This window comes from Physeter macrocephalus, chromosome 18, assembly GCF_002837175.3.
Source record: "Physeter macrocephalus isolate SW-GA chromosome 18, ASM283717v5, whole genome shotgun sequence".
NCBI lineage: Eukaryota > Metazoa > Chordata > Mammalia > Artiodactyla > Physeteridae > Physeter > Physeter macrocephalus.
The window spans coordinates 88,805,930-88,825,467 of NC_041231.1; the positions used below are offsets into that span (position 1 = coordinate 88,805,930).

General features: G+C 43.0%; 2 protein-coding genes and 1 long non-coding RNA gene across 3 annotated transcripts in view; all 3 read left to right on the forward strand.

The window, feature by feature from the left end:
• The window catches only part of RIPOR2 (RHO family interacting cell polarization regulator 2), a 97,709-nt gene extending 88,105 nt beyond the window's left edge, over nt 1-9,604 (forward strand). The window contains exon 22 of the mRNA XM_007116231.3: nt 8,264-9,604. Within this exon, the coding sequence (XP_007116293.1) occupies nt 8,264-8,364 (101 nt within the window). The 3' untranslated portion in view covers nt 8,365-9,604. The remainder of the gene's footprint in view (nt 1-8,263) is intronic.
• On the forward strand, nt 948-5,934 carry LOC129391503 (uncharacterized). The gene is made up of 3 exons (XR_008615711.1): nt 948-1,015; nt 4,645-4,735; nt 5,818-5,934. It is a non-coding gene; the product is annotated as an uncharacterized lncRNA (long non-coding RNA).
• A 7,109-nt stretch (nt 9,605-16,713) lies between the features above and the next one.
• ARMH2 (armadillo like helical domain containing 2) lies at nt 16,714-19,299 on the forward strand. Its single transcript, XM_007116234.3, has 2 exons — nt 16,714-16,975; nt 18,797-19,299. Exons 1-2 carry the CDS (start codon nt 16,714-16,716, stop codon nt 19,222-19,224), a joined length of 690 nt encoding a protein of 229 aa, XP_007116296.1. The 3' UTR covers nt 19,225-19,299.
• The last annotated feature ends 239 nt before the right edge of the window (nt 19,300-19,538 follow it).

Below are 19,538 nucleotides of genomic sequence, written 5' to 3' on the forward strand. Positions count from 1 at the left end.
GTTGCGGAGCACAGGCTCCGGACGCGCAGGCTCAGCGGCCATGGCTCACGGACCCAGCCGCTCCGCGGCATGTGGGATCCTCCCAGACCGGGGTGCGAACCCGGTTCCCCTGCATCGGCAGGCGGACGTGCGACCACTGCGCCACCAGGGAAGCCCCATGCATTTCTTATGAGTAGTTTGGGGTGAAGTCATCAAACTATTGGGTCAAACAGCTAGAATATTTTTAATTTGAAAAGCCATCACTCCTGATGCTAGGGAAGAGGCAGTTTACCTCTCTCGGCTTTAATTCAACAGTCATCCAGGTATAATAAACATCTGCAATTCAAGCACATTGGGGCCCAGTACAAGCAAGGGCCTCAGTCCTCTGGGAGCCCTTTACAACTTGAACAGTCATTCTAAAAATCAATTCATGTCAACCTTCAGATCAGCTCAAGAAAATCAAACTTGGTCCTTCTTGTCCTTGGGGAGGTCGATGTTGAACTCTGAGAAGAGTTTGCTTAACTTTTCTAAGGCATTACATAAGCTAGCATGTGGTGGGATGTACTCACAGGAAGATAGTCCATTCTAATGCCATTTTGGCCCAAGAGCATGAACTTCATATTGTTCTTTCCTACAAAGTTCTGATCTTTTGGTAGAATTTGCTCAAAACTCTCTTCTATGGGCCAAATACCATCACCCCCACTGAAAGAGCAAGACACGAGAGGCCAGGTATTATGTGATTCCAGTCATAGAATAGAAGGCATGATGAATTGAGTAAAGAGACAGGTCTTTTAATAAACATGGATTTTAATGGATTTTTTGTTGTTGTTCTGAAGGTAGTGCAAAATGTCTTGTTTTATCTGTAGCTTATCTCAGGGAGTAAAAATGATATATACATCTAAAACGACAAACAAATCGAAGTGTCTTCACAGCGTCCTTTCTTCTTTTTCAGGCCCTGCTCTATTACTGTGAAGCCCTAACAAAGACTGACCTCTGGCTCCAGAAGGGAGCTTGCCTGGCCCTGAAAAGCCTGAAGGTAAGGCTCAGCCTCAGAGCCCCCTGGCAGGTCACCTTTGAGCTGACTTTGGCTTTAAGACTAAGCCAGGTGCATAGAACAGCTTTCTTTCTGTATTTGGAAGTACCTGCTTTAGCAGCATTTCTCCTCTCCTTTACACTGTATATTAGTTCCGGAGTCCTTTTTGTCTTTTTCTTTAACTGAAGTAGAGTTGATTTACAATGTTGTGTCAATCTCTGCTGTACAGCAAAGTGACTCAGTTTTATACACATATACATTCTTTTTAAAATATTCTTTTCGGGCTTCCCTGGTGGCGCAGTGGTTGAGAATCCGCCTGCCGATGCAGGGGACACGGGTTCGTACCCCGGTCTGGGAAGAGCCCTACATGCCGCGGAGCGGCTGGGCCCGTGAGCCATGTCCGCGGAGCCTGTGCGTCCGGAGCCTGTGCTCCGCAACGGGAGAGGCCACAACAGTGAGAGGCCCGCGTAACACACACACACACACCAAATTCTTTTCCATTATGGTTTATCCCAGGAGATTGGATATAGTTCCTTGGGCTATACAGTAGGACCTTGTTGTTTATCCGTTCTCAATGTAATAGTTTGCATCTGCCAACCCCAAATTTAGTACCTAAATGTAACTTAGTTTTTTTAAAGTCAATACATTTCAGAAAACAATTCCATTTCTCAATAGCCCACAGGAATCAGTTTGCCTCAGAATGACTGTTAGAAAAGTATCTCCCGTCCCAAAAAAGAGATGACGTGCTGATTTCATCAGTTTTTCTTGTGTACAAAAAAATAGCAGGGACAAATAAAATTGGCAAAGAAGTACTAAAATCCAGTGTGCCAATAAACTCCCAAATCCTTCCCGGAGAACTCTTTTTTACTAAGCAGCTCATCAATCTTAATTGTGTCAGAGGGAGGTGTAAATGAAAAAAGGGCTGAGAATTGCCAACATTAAAGAGCTTGCCTTTCAGTAGTCAAGATTTAATGTTTGACCGACCTTAATCACAAAATATAAGATTAATCATCCTTGAGAAAAGAATGAAAAGGCCACACCTTAAAATTTGCTGAACTCTTGGGTTGGTGCAAGGACCTGCAGGCCTGATAGAACATGAAGGAAGGGATTAACACCTCAAAAGAAAAATTAATGACCTGTGAAGAAAAAAGGCTCTGGGAAAATTTGCCTTCCTTGTTACTTGGTCAAAAAATTACCTTGAGGTGGCCAAAAAAAGCCCACAGTGGTTGCTGTGTATTTGGGTGCTCTCCTGATATACAGTGACAGGTCGGTGATGATAGCTCAGATATAGAGTTAACATAAATTAAGACATGAGGATAAGTGATCTGCACCAGTTTTTGTGGATTTACATGCTGTGAAGCTTACCATAAAAGCTACAGTTTTAGGACTTCCCTGGTGGCCCAGTGGTTAAGAATCGGCCTGCCAATGCAGGGGACACGGGTTCGAGCCCTGGTCCGGGAGGATCCCACATGCCGCAGAACAACTAAGCCTGTGTGCCACAACTACTGAGCCCACGTGCCACAACTACTGAGCCCACGCGCCTCGAGCCTTTGCTCCTCAACAAGAGAAACCATCACAATGAGAAGCCCGCGCACCTCAATGAAGAGTAGCCCCCGCTTGCCGCAACTAGAGAAAGCCCATGCACAGTAACAAAGACCCAACGCAGCCATAAATAAATAAATCTATTTAAAAAAAAAAAGCTACAGTTTTAAAGTCTAGCGTATCCAGAGTCTGGGAACACCAATTCCTCTCCTTTACCTTTTTCTCCTAGAGGATAGGATCCTTTGTGCTGACTAAAAGACCTCTTTCTAAACCATCTGCAGCCCCCCAGCTCCTGAAAGGGGCTCCATGTAGCATGATGTGAAAAACAGTGCAGACTCAACCAATCAACTGTTGTTAACTTGTCAGGGAAAAAAAATTTTTTTTAATTAATGATGGCAAACAGACAGCTGACATTATTCTTTCCTATTATCAAAATGAAAACAAGCTTGAGAGGTCAAGGTCCTCAAATCCAGTGGCCCTCCAAGTTTAGGTTCCCCATCTGTCTTACTGGGCTAAAATAAACCATAGTCTACCCATGCAGCTACCATTCATAAGCGTACCTTTCTTCCATAAAAGAAAACTGTAATTTGTTACCCAATATCGACTCCTCAAAATGACAGGAAGAGCGTTTTATTTCATAGCAGGCTCTCTTTCGTCTACCTGCCTTCAATACTGGTGTTTGTAGAGACACCTGCTGGGCCCTCTTCTCCCTCTATGAGTCCTCCCTGGGGAAACATCAATTCCTACGTTTTCCATCATCATCTCTATGCTAATAATTCCTCGTATTTCCAGTCCAGGTCTTCCCTTCCCATCTCTGATCAGCTTGCTCTTAGGTATCTCCCCTAGGAAGTCACCTCAAACTCCACCCATCTCACCCCCACCTCTAGTCTCTGGTATCTTAGTGGGTTGTACAACCGTCTCGCAGTAGCTCAGGCCAGAAACCTAGGAGCCATCAGTGACCCCGCCCTCCCCCTCATCCTCCACATCCAACCAGCCTCCTCATCCTGCAGATCCTATCTCCTTATTAGCCGGAATTTGTCCACTCTTTATCCCCACTCTATTCACCTGGATTCGGCTACCTTCCCACTCGTCTCTCTGCCTCCCTGCAGTCCATCCTCTCCACCGCAGTTAGAAAGCTCAGAATAAAAGACAACTCCTTCTTAAAACTCTTACATGGCTTTCCATGATCTTAGAATGATGTCCAAAATCTTTAATGTGGCTTATAAGCCTCCCCTCGATTTGGACCCTGTAAAAAGCTATTCCCCTTACCTAGAATGTATTTCCTTCTCCACACCCCCAAACACTACACATAAACACACACACACACACACACACACACACACACACACACTCACACAGCCCTACCATGTGCCCAAACTTGACTAACTCCTCTAAAATATCACTTCCTCCAGGAAGACTTCCCTGATCAGACCAGGCTGCATTTCCCAGTCGTGTTCTGCCCTACCACCCTGACTCAGCCTATCATTCATCATAATAATTAGTTTACTTGTTTCACGGTCTGTCTTTCCACCAGACTGTAAACTCTTGAGGGCCAGGACCATGTCATGTTCCTGGCTTGAGTCTCCCAGACCCTGTGAACTGCCTGGTTCACAGAGTGCTCAGTAAATGCTTGTGGAATAAACAAATAGAAGAATTCCCATCCTTGATCTTTATTCCCCTCCTCTATTTTAGTATATAGACTAAAATTAGGAATTCTTACATTAGAGCTGTTTTGGAGGGAATGAGATACAGTAGAAAGAACTAAGAGAATTGGATTCTATTCTGGAAAAGCAGGCTGGTCACTTCACTTCTCTAGGCCTGGAGTCCCCTGTGAAATAGGAACATAGCTGATCATCAGAGCTCCCACAAGTACAAATCCTGGGCTCCAACCCAGGAAGTTCTAATACAGTGTGTCTGGAGTGGCACCCAGGAATCTGTACTTTTACAAGAGCTCCCTAAGTCATCTTGATACTCAACTAGGTTTGGGAAGCCCTGGGTTTTTAAAGTCCCTACCAGCTACGAAATGCTAAGTCTCACGTAATCCCACACATAAATGTCTGAACACTATTTTAACTATTTTCTCCTTGTAGGCTACTGAAAGCATTAAAATGCTGGTGACATTGTGTCAGTCTGATACTGAAGAAATCAGAAATGTGGCCTCAGAAACTCTCTTATCTCTTGGTGAGTTATGTTTTTTTTTTTTACATGATTGTTTATTTCTGACACCCTCAAAGGGAATGGTAAAGAAAAGTTTCATGTGCCTTGTTTTAGCAATTTTTCCCCTATAGGCTATCGGCTCACACTTATACACACACACACACACACACACACACACACACACACACAGTGTAACTGATCAATTTCCATCTCACCCCAGCTCCTCATTCTAACTATCTGGATGTTGAGGGAGAAGGTTGCTCTCTGGAGCCTCTCTAGCTGGTTTCATAGTCTGGGCACTATTTGGAATCAAGAACATAGAAATCAAACTATCAAGCAGAGGTCAGAGTCAGGAATCCAGGTTGGATTGCCAGGTTGGGGTTGGCGCTACCTGGAGGACTGTGATGTGTTCCCCAGATGCCACAATCCCCCCACCCCCGTACCACAGCCTCCCCCAGACTCTCAGGTTAACCTCTGATTGCCCTGCGGGCCTATTGCCCCTGAGCCCCGACACCATAGAAAAGAAATGAAGTGTTTATATTTTTCTGGAATATCCAAATAACCCTTGTCCTTCACTTCACTCTAAGTATAAATACTATACTCATCAAAGTCCTCGAATATAATCCGCTCAGCAATACTAGTTGGGAAAAAGCCGCTGCCCTGGTGTGACTCTAGTAGCAGCTTAAGAATGTAAGGAAGACTCTCATGGCACTTATAGTCACCGTGGCAATCACACTCGTTGTCTGGTGCTCTTTCTTAGGGTTTAATAAGACTTCGTTCTGCTCTTGATATATCATGCAATGCATAGAAATCTTAGCCAACGTATGTGTGTTTAAAAGATAAAACAGTTATTCCTCACGGCTTGCTTTAGGCATAGAAATTGTTTAATTCCCTAAAAATGTGCCCAGGGTATTATTAGTTTGAACTTCTTTTATCCTTTAGTGTTCTGAAATAACCATGCAGGAAGGCATAGCCAGCAACGCTGCTCTGCCCACTGTAACCCGAGGAGGCTCAACCCTGTAGGTGATCCAGATCCAGTTCAGCTGCACAGACAGCCGTATCTCCAGGGTTGGTCATCACACCTGCTTCACCTTGACTCTTTACAGATGTGGCTCCCCAGAGCCCCCAGAGCCCGCCATACCACCGGTTCCTGATTCTCAACACTAGATGCCCATTGGAATCACCAGGGAACCTTTAAAATACACCTGTACCTGGGCTCCACTTCCGACGATTCTGCTCTTGTTGGTCTGAGCTGGGCCTTGGCACTGGGTTTATTAAAAGCCTCCCAGGTTGAGACCCTCTGAACTCAATGTTATGAATTTCCTTTGACCCTGAGACACAAGTACTGGTGTATTTTTATCTCACACAGACGACTGAATTAATGTAGTGAAAATAGTATTTTTGATGGGAATTGGTAAAAGATACTCTATGATAAAGGGCTGAGGGTTGTCACAGGGCATTCGAGGGGCTCCGAGCAGCCACTGTTTACCAACCAGTATGGAATTATTTCAATATTTGAACCCAGAGCTGTCCAGTAGATCCCTCTGTGACGATGGGGCTGCTCTATATGCACTGTCCCAGATGGCGGGAAGTATTCACATGTGGCAGCTGAGCAGTTCAACATGGCTATTATGACTGAGGAATTAAAGTTTAATTTTGAGTAGTTACCATTTAAATGTAAACAGCCACCTGAGGCTGGTGGCCTCTCTATTGGACAGAGCAGTTTTCACCGTGGCTCTGGCCATTCCAGTGCGTCCCGGCTGGACCTCCGTCTTGTTTGGAACCACAGTGCCTGACACCCCAAAGCTCGAGCTCTTTCTCCTCCAACACCCTGCCTACTTCACAAGGCTGTTAAACGGACTAGCAGAGGAGCCGGCGCAGATCCAAGCCCCTGAAAACGGAATCTTAGTAACAGTGAGATGCCCTGAAACCCCGGCCCGGGTTGTGTCACTGTAAAGAATATTGGGTAACACGTGCCAGGCACTGTTTTGAGGGATCTACATGGATTAGCTCATTTAATTCTCCTGAGACTCTATGAGGGACAGTTAATCCCAATTTACAGCGGGGCACGGTAGGCATGCTAGGGTTGCATAACTCACCCATGACACCCAGACCCAGTCAAGCACTGCAATGGAATCCTGACCCTCTAGGTCACCTGGATGCTGTAGGTTACTGGAGGAAGACCTGAAGACCTCTAAATTAGAATCTCCCTGTGAGCAAACTAGGAACTAGCCTGATATTATTGGGTTTTTAAGTAGCATTCATTAGCCTAGGCATCCACGGGCGGGGGGGTGTGAGCGGGCAGGGAGTATGGTATAAATGTGCTTAATTTAAGGGCCCTCTGTCTCTCCTCCCACTATCGTCAGCCAGAAAGGCATTGCTGTTAATGTTTTATATTCAGGATTTTGCATAAATATTTTGTTTCAAATAAAGGGTTCTACTCCAAAGTAAGAAAAAGTTGGAAACTATTGAATTAGGGAAAAAATAGCGTTTGCCTCAGAAAAGTCAAGGCATGCAGAAGCAATCAACAAAAGAATCTAAAAATTGATGGTTTTTGCTTATAGAAGAGTTCACTACAAAGTTCTTTTAAATACACGCAAATCTCTACTTTTGTATCTAATGTATTACTGAAAAAGTTAAATGTACTGAAAAAAAAAACAACCAAAAACAGACTTTTGGTTTATTGAAAGGCCTTTATATCCAATAAATTATACATATATAGAGGCAATATATTATAAAATCGATGATTACACTCCTTTTCTAAAACCCACTAATATCAATATATTTCCAGCATTTCAAGGAATCTTTTCTTCTGTTTTTCTTCACAGTGAACTTCTGATTGAGCACAATTAATTATTTGCATCTTTGTCTCATTTGTATTAAATGTATGAAAGCCTGTTTCTTATCACTAGTTATCTGTACTTCATTTTCCCATTTTCTAATCATTTTTTCTTAAATAGGAAAAATGGAGTAAAATATTCAAATAATTTGCAAATACATGTTGGCTGTTCAAGTTGGTACTACTGATAGGACCAGCCTAGTTGTTGGCTGGTAGACAGCATCACTACATGTGTACAGGGCAAAGAATAATTTTTTAGCAGAAGTTTGAAAGCCTAAACTTGACTTTATGACAGATCATTTGGATGTACCAATATCTAATGTATAAAAGTGAAAGTTATGTAAAAGTTCAATGCACTGAAATCAAGCACTAGCCATACTGAAATCGCTAATGCACTTAAAATATAATCCATATAATTTCTCAGGAATAAATCTGTTATGTGAAGTTATTGACATCAAATGCCCATAGGACGTCTAGTGTGTTTCACATTCTTTTCGTCTCTGGCATTAACTCAAACGTTCTTGGTTGTTCTAAACATTACCTATAAAACAACATAATTAAGAATAGCCAAAGATGACTTTTCCTCACCTAAAGTCAACCTTAGCAAAATATAGCGACCCCTACCTAAACAACTGGTATTAAGTTATTATTCTGAGGAATGAATAAAAAAGTTAAGTTCAAACTGGTATTCATTTTTGATGCTCTATATCCAGGAGAAGATGGGCGGCTGGCATATGAACAGTTGGACAAATTTCCTCGAGACTGTGTTAAAGTTGGAGGTCGTCATGCAAGTGAAGTTGCCACGGCCTTTTAATTACAAGTTAACTCTGCCTAACAGCTGTCTTAATAAATGGCCCTGTTAATCAAGATGGTGCTGTGACTTAGCTCGAAGTTGTTGAGGTTGTCTGGAAATTTAACATGTTATGGGAGGAATTCAAAGTCCCCTTTCACAGTACTTATCTGCTTTTCCTTCAGCCAACAGAATAGGGCTATGTATATTTCAGTAGATTACATGGTTGATTGTGTCTGACAATACTTAGTAAAAGAGTCTGTCTTATCTAGTATGTATGGGATTTTAAAACAGCCGTCTTTATACATTTTTGGAAGTTCTTCTATAAGCTTGAAATAGTCACATGATACTTTGATAAATATCATATGCCTTGCAGTTTTTCCTCTGTTGTGTTCTCAGGGTTGAGTGGCCCCCTTAGCTACCTAATTTTACCTTAAGTGCAAAGCAAAAAAAAAAGATTTCTTCAAGTAAAAGTTTGCCTGCAGAACCTGGTAAAAGGACATATTGTAAGAGTTTATTTCTTTTTAATTTCATTTTTTCAAGCCTCCACTATTTCTCTTGTTTCTTTTGTCTATCGTGAAAATTCCAAAGGCATGTTTCCATTATGGTAAAAAAAGATGGGTAGATCACTAAAAACTACCTTATTAAGATTATACCCATGCTCATTTTAAAAAAGATACTCAAAACTTAAGCTTTTTTTTTAAACAAGAGCCATTTTATAATGATACTTTTACAATAGAGGTATTTTGCTGCTAAGACAAATCAAACCCAGAAGTTTTCAGACAGCTGTGATTAATTCAGAAAGTTATGATGCTCCTTGAAGTAGAAGAACATAGAAGTTGGAGGAATCCTAATGTGGTGGAAGCAGAGGGTCATTAACAGTGGTCTTTTCTTCTATATAAATTACCATAAGGTTAGGAAGAAGAATGCCCTGAATGATGGTTACTGCCCCCAGAGAAATCATTCATCACTGGATAGGATCCTTTGGCCAAATAGTTAAACCAACATCTCCCATATTGCTTCCATATCAGGATAGCAAGTACTTTAAATAAAGTACAAGTCCATTCAGTAGCTCTTATTAAATAACTTTTCTTCTTCTTAAGAGTATACAAGGTGGGATATGCCAAGATATCAAAATAATATGTGTGAGTGTAATTTGAACTGTGGAATATCAACTGTTCTCTGAATGCGCTTATATAAAATATCATTTAGATGTCATTTTAAATATTTACATTTTAGCAAGACCTTTAAAAATAACTCTTATTTCATTTTAAAGTGAAAATTGTTTGTCAGGCTTCCTGGCAAATAAGTTCTTTCAACTGTGAAGTTATAATGTATATATATATTTGTAAATTTATAAATATTATATATATGCATATATCTTTCATTTTAAAGGTACATTGTACAGTCTATAGTTAGTATGTATAGTCTACAGTCTCTGTTAAATGGTTGAAATGATTCTTTTTATAGAAAGTCAAATCACAAATGTTACAGAGTTGTTTGCTTTGGTGTTTGGGTTTTTTTTTTATTTTTTGAATATTGCATGAGTGCTTCCATATCTTTTGTATTCACTTCTGCATTTTATTTTTGGTTGAAGGGGGTGCTTTTAGTTTTGTGGCATTTGTATTCGTCACTCTTTCAATCATGTAAGTTAAAATAAAAATTATTTTTGAATTACTAGTCTCATGTTCAGAGTCTGGTGTATTTTCTTCACATGCCCTTCTTGAGTTGGTATTTACACAACACACTACACCTCATTCTCAACTTGAGTTTATTCTTATCTTGAAATTCCTTTATCCATACATGAGGATGATATTTACTTCTCAGATTTGTTGTAATGCTAACTGGAGAAAAAAGAGCTGCATTTCATCATATCCCTTCGTCTGGAACATATTCCTGTGCCACCTCATTTTGTCTAAGTTGCTATTGGTATTTTTATGTGTGTGGTAGGTTAGTTACGTTTCTCGGCCTCAGAGAAGTGGCCTTCTGTAGGAGGCTCCTATGCGTCCTAGCAGCGCCCTCCTCTCTTGTCACCCAAGCTGTATGCTCTGGGGCTTCCCCCTAAGAGGGCTGCGTGGGTCCTTCTTTTGTGGCAGGCTATGTGGCCCGTCTGGTAGGCTTGGTTGGCCCCTAGTCTGGTGGGTTGCCAGGCCCTGCCTTGTACAGATGCTGCTGGCTGCTGTTTAGTGGGGCGCGGTCAAGAGGTAGCTGGTGGTGGAATCCTTGGGGGCCCTGGAGCCAGTGCTGGCTCACTGGTGGGTGGAGTCAGGGTCCCGAAGAGTCTGGGGCTGTTGCCCACCCACTGGCAGGTGAAGCCAGATCCTGGGGTTAGTGCTGGACTACTGGCAGGCAGAGCCAGGTCCTGGAGTCTGGCTGCAGGGCCCAGGGATCCCAGAACTCCTTTCAGATCGTCGGGGAGTTGGGGATGGCGGTTCCTGATACAGTTGGGTGTGGGGTCCAGGGTGTCCAGGAGGCTGCGTTGGCCTGCTAGTGGGCAGGATCAGGGCCCAGCTGGTCCCAGGGTAGGGTCTGGCCTGTGGGATGGTGGTTTCCTCGCTTCTGGTGTCTGCCCCCTGGTGGGGGAAGCTGCTCTGGAGACTTAATGCAGGCTTCCTGGAGGGAGGGGCCAGTGGCCGGCCACTGGTGGGTGGAGCTGGGTCTTGGCCCTCAGGTGGGCAGGGCCGCGTCTAGAGGTGTGTCCAGAGGCAGCTGTGGGCTCTTTAGTCTTCAGGCAGCCTGTCTGCTGATGGGCGGGGCTGTATCCCCGCTCCCCCCACCCCCTCCGCCAGGTCTTAATGATCCAAGATGTCGGCCGCCAGGAGTGTTCGTGCAGCTGACTTTTCTGCCGTCCGCGTCTGTGTCCCCAGGGTGAGCTGCAGCTGCCCCACCCCGCCTCTCCAGGAGACTCTCCAAGACCAGCAGGTAGGTGTGGCCCAGGCTCCTACCATTTAACTGCTTTTGCCCTGGTCCCAGGGCGCATGAGATTTTGTGGGCGCCGTTTAAGAGTGAAGCCTCTTGGGCTTCCCTGGTGGCGCAGTGGTTGAGAATCCGCCTGCCGATTCAGGGGACACGGGTTCGTGCCCCGGTAAAGAATGAAGTTTCTTATTTCCCCTGTCCTGTGCGGCTCCTGCAATGAAGCCCCGCTGGCTGTGGGGCCTCGTCTTCCCAGTGCTGGAACCCCGGGCTGGGGAGCCTGACATGAGGCTCAAAGCTCTCACTCCTGTGGGAGAACCTCTACAATGTATTTATTCTCCAGCTTGTGGGTCAGCCGTCTGTAGGGCGAGGGGGTATGGAATTTGATTATATCACAGCCCTCCCCTCCTACCCGTTTAGTTGTGGTTCCTCCTTTAGGTCTTTAGTTGTAGATCTTTTCTGGTACTTTCGTCTTTTGCACTGATGGTTGTTCTGCAGATAGTTGTGATTTTGGTGTGGTTGTGAGAGGAGGTGAGCTCAGGTTCTTTCAGCTCCCACGTTTTGGCCTCTCTCAGTGCATGTGTTTATCACCCGGAGGTCTTAACTTTGTCTTCCCAACGCCAGCCTGCATAAACAGTTTCTTTAGGAGAGGTACCTAATTGAAGAAATCTCGATAGACCTGCGCACGCCTTGCTAATGCCAAGGTACTGCTTCCATCACGGGTGGCTTTCCTTGCTGTAAGTTACTGCAGGTGGCCATAACATAGAGCCTGCGCCGTTTCCAAACTAAGCTTTTTTGTTCTACTTTGTGATGATGCCTTGCAATGCCACCGTGACTGCAGCTGTGCAAGCCCCATGCCCCAGAGCTGCATTTCAGAGTTGTGGTATCTATGAGCAGAGACCGTAAGCCCCCTGAGGCTAAATGAGTCTTTGTTTATTTGTATATGTTCTCAACCCAAACCCCCACCAGCATCATCACAGAGAAGCCCCTGACATTCAGCTCTGAGAGTATTTACCAAGTGGTTCATTAAATACCAGTGATTGCTTAGTTACTGAGTCAGCAGGAAAAACAATTTCCCCTATATGGTTTGTTGCTGTACTGCTTAACTGAATTACCTTACTTACTTTATAAAATTATAAAGTAAAATTGTAAACCAAAGTCAGCAGAAAACACCAGCATTTCTCACTATATCAGACAAACAAATCAGTCAAATAGAAAAATAAATATTTTTATCCCTGAAATTTTCCTGGGGACATTATCTCTTATAAAACAAATACGGTGGATTTTGAGAAAATTTTAAGTACACTTTTTGCAGGGAACAACAGTTGTTTGCTAAAAACTTGTTCTCTAACTTCTCATTTATTCAACAAGTATTTGTTGCATACTTAACTATAAATGAGGTATGCATATGCCAGGGACTGTTCTTGGCAATGGAGCTATAGCAGTGAAGAAAAAAAAAATGAGAGGACATAAAAATCCCTACCCTTGCGGGGCTCCTATCCTGGAAAGAGGAGACAATAAGACAGAGAAAAGGAAGGAATTCCCTGGTGGTCCAGTGGTTAGGAGTCTGCACTTCCACTGCCGGGGGCCTGGGAACTAAGATCCCACAAAGCTGTGCAGCACAGCCAAAAAAAAAAGACGGAGAAAAGTAATGTAATTGCCCGATGTTGGCGTGGGAGGTGTGATAGGGCAAAGATCACAAGTTTCAAAGAGTGTTCAGGGAAGGCCGAATAGAAAACCACATTTGAGGATGGCCTGAGGAACTGATGGGCTGAGTCAGTCATGTGGATGTGTGGCTATCCCTGGGAAGAACATTCCGGGCAGAAGCAACAATAACCACAAAGACCTTAGAAAGGGACCATGCTTGGTGTTTTAGATTTTCTAGTAGCCACTACAAAAGAAGTAACAAGAACAGGGAAAGCTAATTCTAATAATATGTTTTATTTAACCTAAGATATCCAAAATCTTTCAACTTGTCATAATATAAAAATTATTAATAAGATATTTTACATTCTTTTTCTCATACTAAGTCTTTGAAATACAGTATATATTTTACACTTACAGCACATCTCAATTCAGACCAGTCACGTTTCAGGTGCTCCATAGCCGCATGCAGCTGGTGGGTACCATATTGGATATGCAGGTCTATGTTTCCCCAGTTGTCCCAGTAATATCCTTTATAGCATACACACACATACACACGCTCACATGCATGCATGCACACACACAGATACAGGATCCAGCCATGGGTTACATGTCTAATTTAGTTGTCATGCCTCTTCAGGTTCTTTTCTTTATTAAATTTTTTTATTGATTTACAATGTTGTGTTAGTTTCTGAATCACAGCTAAGTGATTCATATATATATACATATATATATTCTTTTAAAAATTCTTTTCCATTATGGTTTATTACAAGATATTGAGTATAGTTCCCTGTGCTATATAGTAGAACCTTGTTGTTTATCTATCGGATTTATAATAGTTTTTGTCTGCTAATCCCAAACTCCTAATTTATCCCTCCCCCCACTTTCCCCTTTGATAACCATAAGTTTGTTTTCCATGTCTGAGAGCCTGCTTCTGTTTTGTAAATAAGTTCATTTGTATCATATTTTTGATTCCACATATAAGTGCTATCATAGGATATTTTTCTTCCTCTGTCTGGCTTACTTTACTTAGTATGATAATCTCTTTGTCCATCCATGTTGCTGCAAATAGCATTATTTCATTCTTTTTTATGGCTGAGTAGTATTCCATTGTATATATGTACCACATCTTTTTTATCCATTCATCTGTAGATGGACATTTAGGTTGCCTTCATGTCTTGGCTATTATAAATAGTGCTGTTATAAATATTGGGGTGCATGTATCTTTTCAAATTAGAGTTTTCTCCAGATATATGCCCAGGAGTGGGATTGCTGGGTCATATGGTAACTCTCCTCTTCAGGTTCTTTTACTCTAGAACAGTAATGGGCCCCCCTTTTTTTTAAACTTCCACACCTTACTGTATTTGAAGTGTACAAAGCAAGTACATTTTGTAGAATGTCCCAAATTTGGACAGGGTGTCCAAATATCTACTTTGAAAGTAGATCCAAAAGGATTTGTTGATAAATTGGAAATGAGATGTAAAACAGACAAAAGCCAAGGATGAATCCAAAAATTTCAATCTAAACAACTGGAAGGAAGGAATGACATCTTCCAAGATAGGGAAACTGAGAAGCAGGAGATTTAAAGAAGACCAGGGGGCTTCCCTGGTGGTGCAGGGGTTGGGAATCCGCCTGCCAGTGCAGGCGATGTGGGTTCAGGCCTGGTCCAGGGGGATCCTGCATGCCGCGGAGCAGCTGGGTCTGTGCGCCACAGCTGCTGAACCTGTGCTTTAGAGCCCACGGGCCACAACTGCTGAGCCTACATGCCATAGCTGCTGAGGCCCGTATGCCTAGAGCCTGGGCTCCGCAACAAAGACAAGACACCGCAGTGAGAAACCCATGCGCCACAGTTGAAGAGTAGCCCCCGCTCGCCGCAACTAGGGAAAGCCCGCGCACAGCAACAAAGACCCAACGCAGCCAAAAATAAATAAATTTAAAAATTAAATTAAATTAAAAAATAATAAAGAAGACCAGGAATTTTGCTTCAGGCATGTTAAGTTGGGGAAGCCTCTTAGACATCCAAATGGACATACCAAGTTGGTGATTGAAAGTAATTGTGTTTGGAGTTCAGGTGAGAAATCCAGTTAAAATTATAAAACTGGGAGTCTTCAGCATGTGAATGGTATTTAAAGCCATGAGACTGGTTTGTTTCCTCCGGGAAGTATAGATAGAGAACAAGAGATACAAGAACTGAGCCTTGGAGCACTCCAGTATTTAGAGGTCATAAAGAAGAGGGGGAAGCAGCAAAGGAAAAGAAGAGTGACCAGCAGGGAATTAAAAGACTATGACATCTTAGAAGCCAAGTGAAAAAAGTGTTTCAAGGAGAAGCGAGTGACAAATGCTGAGGACTGAGAATTGGATTCAGCAGAATGAAGGTCATCAGTGACCCTGACGAGCAATTTCAGTAGAGTCACGGTGGGGTTAAAATCCAATGTGGAGTACATCCAGGAGAGGATAAAAGAATATTTCAGGGACTTCCCTGGTGGCCCAGTGGTTGAGAATCCACCTTCCAATGCAGGGGACGTGGGTTCGATCCCTGGTCGGGGAGCTAGGATCCCACATGCCATGGGGCTACAAAGCCCGTGCGCTGCAGCTACTGAGCCTGCACTTTCTGGAGCCTGCACGCCACAATTAGAAAGCCCTCACGCCGCAACTAGAGAGGAGCCCACGCGTCGCAACGAAGAGCCCGCACTAGCAATGAAAGATCCTGCATGCCACAACTAAGACCCAACGCAGCCAAAAATAAATAAATATTTTTAAAAAAGAACGTTTCAAACGGCAAGTATGGCAACTCTTTGAAGAGTTTTTGTATAAAGGGGAGCAGAATATTGCACATTGTGTGAATGTGCAATAACCAGGAGGAGGAGCTATATGGAGTCAAAAGAGTTGTTTTATTTTTTTAATGAGAAAAAGTACAGCATGTTTGTTGATGCAAAGAACCCAGTTGAGATTGAAAAATTAATAAGGCAAGAGAAGAATTGTGAGCAGTCTCCCTGAATGGAGGGAGAAGGATTGGCTGAAATCTGCATAAATGGAGGGGGCATCCGTACGACAGGAGGAAAGCCAGAGGATATGGGCACAGGCGCAGATCGGTGGGTAGATGTGATGGGGAGAGCTGTGGAAGTTCTTTTTTTTTTTTTTTTTTTTTTGTGGTATGCGGGCCTCTTAGTGTTGTGGCCTCTCCCCTCGCGGAGCACAGGCTCCGGACGCGCAGGCTCAGCGGCCATGGCTCACGGGCCCAGCCGCTCCGCGGCATGCGTGATCCTCCCGGACCGGGGCACGAACCCGCGTCCCCTGCATCGGCAGGCGGACTCCCAACCACTGCGCCACCAGGGAAGCCCGGAAGTTCTTTTTTGATTGCTTCTATTTTCTCAGCAAAATAAGATCAATATAGGAAATCTATGATGTAGAGAAAAACTCTATGTAACAAATAAGGAAAATAGGCATAATACTATGAAAGATCAGTGGAAAGTTCAGTACGGGTTGGAACAGTCAAAGCCGAATGGGCAAGTTCCCAGTAGGCGTCACCTAAGCAAAGGCGCAAAGACAGGAACGAGCTGAGTGTGTGTTAGGGGAAGCCAGTTTAGTTTAAGCTGAGATTCTGTGCACCAGAGAAGTGAAAGTAAGCTTGGTTTAGCTCAAACTGTAGAAGGCCTTCATTGCTAGGCTGAAGAAAGAATCTAGGCATACATGGCTTCCCCCGGATTTGTGTATTCCATTCTGTGGCGTTGCTAAGCAATGCATTCCAGAGTTCTTGACTGTTCACTTCTGTTACTGCCAGTGGTGTGACTTAAGCACCCTTGGCCTTTTTACACGATGGCAAAGACCCAGGCTTACTCTGCGCAATTTTGGATTCAGGTTTATCGATATTTTGTGGGGCTGTATCACCGCCTCAAGAAATGCTGGAGTGCCGTTAAGGGCTTTTTCACTAAAAAGGAGGAAGAACACACCCCTCCAGCTGAGAGTATTTTTCACAAAGAAAAAATTGCGGTGCTTGGCCATATGTTGAAGGATAAATCTCTAGCCCTTGAACAGAGAGCTCAAGCTGCCTATAGAATTGGACTGTTGGCCTTTACAGGTACTGATTTAACCAGTTGTGCTGACAGAAGTGTTCCACAGTCTTTTTGCCTGTTCTAACACTGTCAGTGAGTGATTCTCATAGCACTCGTCTTAACATTCCAATAACATTTCCTTTGCCTAAATTATTAGTTTTTTGTCTTTGCACTGCCAAAGATATTACTAATTACTTTCTCCTCAAGGATCTCATGTTTTCAAAAGAATGTGTCCATCAAATAAATTACTAATTAGGTACTTTCCTGTTTTTAATTTTAAAAGTATATATATATATTATATATATATATATATACACACTGAAATTGCCTATCAAACTTTTCAGTATCATGAAAAAATTGAATCTATACTGAATTGATATAATTTCAACCCTTTTACAGGATAAAACTACTCGGTATTTTATTTTTTATCTTGTAAAAATGCATTACACAGACAACAGTTCAGAAAAATCATGAAGAACTTAAGGCTTTTAAAATACCTACTAGGAAAGCCAATAGGTGCATTAGTGAAAAGCGACTATTAATGTATACTTGGCTAGAGAATTAAGTGGTAAACCATTTAAAGACACACTGCTCTGATTGTCAAGTCCAAACTTGCTTCACTTTTTTTTCTAATAAATTTCATGTAAAAAAATTTTATAGACAATCCTCAACGACACATCGCCTTACTAGAAGCTCTTGTTGGTAGCTGTTAGTGTCCTTGGTAGATCGATTATTTTTTAAATGGGAAAATGAATTACTTCAATGCAGTTTAATAGACTACTTTCACAGAATGGTGTCCATGAGAGAAAACGTTTACTGTTTTCAAGGACCAAGGGGTCCTAGGTACCAGAATGATTGAGAACCACTAGCATAGGACCAGAGAGAAGACAGAAACTCAGGAGAACACCCAGGTGAGGGGGTGTAAATGGCACCCACCACTTGAGGCAGGCTCAGTTCCCTGTAGAGCTGTGGTCACCATTTGGGGTAAGAGTTAGCTAATTATAAAGGGATCAGAATCCTTTAACTTGATGTTACTTAGCCTTGGTTGTACTGGTGGGAAACAATGGAAAGGGCTTATGCCCAGGCTTTGGCTAAAGCTTTACACTGCATAGAATATCCTTGGGACCATGGGACTGTGGTAGTGCAAATAAGAGGAATCCAAACCAGGTCAAAATTTCAGTGGCTAGAATCTAGCCAACTGTGCCAGCTTCTCCTCACCATCTAAATCGTCTTCATCAGTGCCTTCTTATCTAGGACCTGCTCGGAGTTTGAGATTTGAACTAGGATGATCTGGGGTTCAGGTATATGATGGAAGTAGAGTCAAGCACCACGTTGGTCCCAGATCTGCAAAAGATTTGGGCTGAGAAATGTGTAAGGAGAACAGGACAGTGATGGACAACTCATGAAAAACCTCTCTCTTACCATTTTGACCCTGGCTTTGCAGCTCGGCCTTTTGGTTTTTCCTTTGTTTGCTCTAACGCTCTGGTACTTTTTCAAGTACTGAAGACAGAGACTCAGGAATGAGACCATGAGGGAGATTTGCTAGGTGAACACAGCCGGGCTTTATTCATCTTGCAATACTGACTCACAGGCGCCTGATTGAAGGAAACAGGGAGGAGCTTTGGGCAGGCAGGGACCTCCCAGTGCTCTATCATATAACTCCACGCTGATCAACACACACTTTCTCATCTTCACAGCAGCACACGGGGTGGGGGAGAAAGAGGAAAACTCAAAATATCCAAAGTATCACATCCATAGCGACGAGAATATGAACACAGGAGCACTCAAATGTCACTAGCTACTAGATACACCAAATACTTCTGGAAATGCAAATGCTTGTTTTACAGGAGGACCAACTGCTGGGAATTTTGCAGCTGAGTACATGAAAGAAGTAGCTCACTTGTTGCAAAATTACGAGATGGAACCAAAAATAAAGATCCAGCTGCTCCAGAGTGTTGCATCTTGGTGTTACTTAAACCCTGTCAACCAGAGAAGAGCCAAACATTTGCAGTTTATTCCTATTCTCGTTGATCTTTTTGATAACAGACTTGAGCCTACCGTGAAAAGTGACATAAACAGCAACATCCTGGTTAAATTTTGGAGTTGCTATGTTCTCTCTATCATGACATGCAATAACCTGTCTTGTATGCAGGAGCTTAGAGACTACAGTTCTCTAAAATATCACTTGCAAATGTTGGCCAGTGAGAATTGGTCTGGATGGCCCGAGAATTTTGCAGAGGTGCTGTATTTCCTCATTGGTTTTCACAGGAATTAATTTCTCTAAATCCAGTTACCTGATGCAGCTGTCTACACCATTGTATCACCCTGGAAAACTGAAATAAATAACAATATCCAATCACATTATTCCTCAGCGTTTTCTTTTAGATAGTTGAAAATTTCTATATACATTTTCATAGTTACTGCAATAACCAAACTTATGAAAAGCGCCACTGTTTAAAGTAACCTCATAAAAATTAAGTTCATAAAATGAGAATTCAGGGCTTCCCTGGTGGCGCAGTGGTTGAGAGCCCGCCTGCCGATGCAGGGGACACGGGTTCGTGCCCCGGCCCGGGAAGGTCCCACATGCCG

Bases quoted from the DNA above. Each gene is read 5' to 3' on its own strand.
- ARMH2 (XM_007116234.3), top strand. From the start codon at position 16,714: ATGGCAAAGACCCAGGCTTACTCTGCGCAATTTTGGATTCAGGTTTAT. The intron at 16,976-18,796 runs GTACTGATTTAA...CTTGTTTTACAG, and splicing joins TGGACTGTTGGCCTTTACAG to GAGGACCAACTGCTGGGAAT.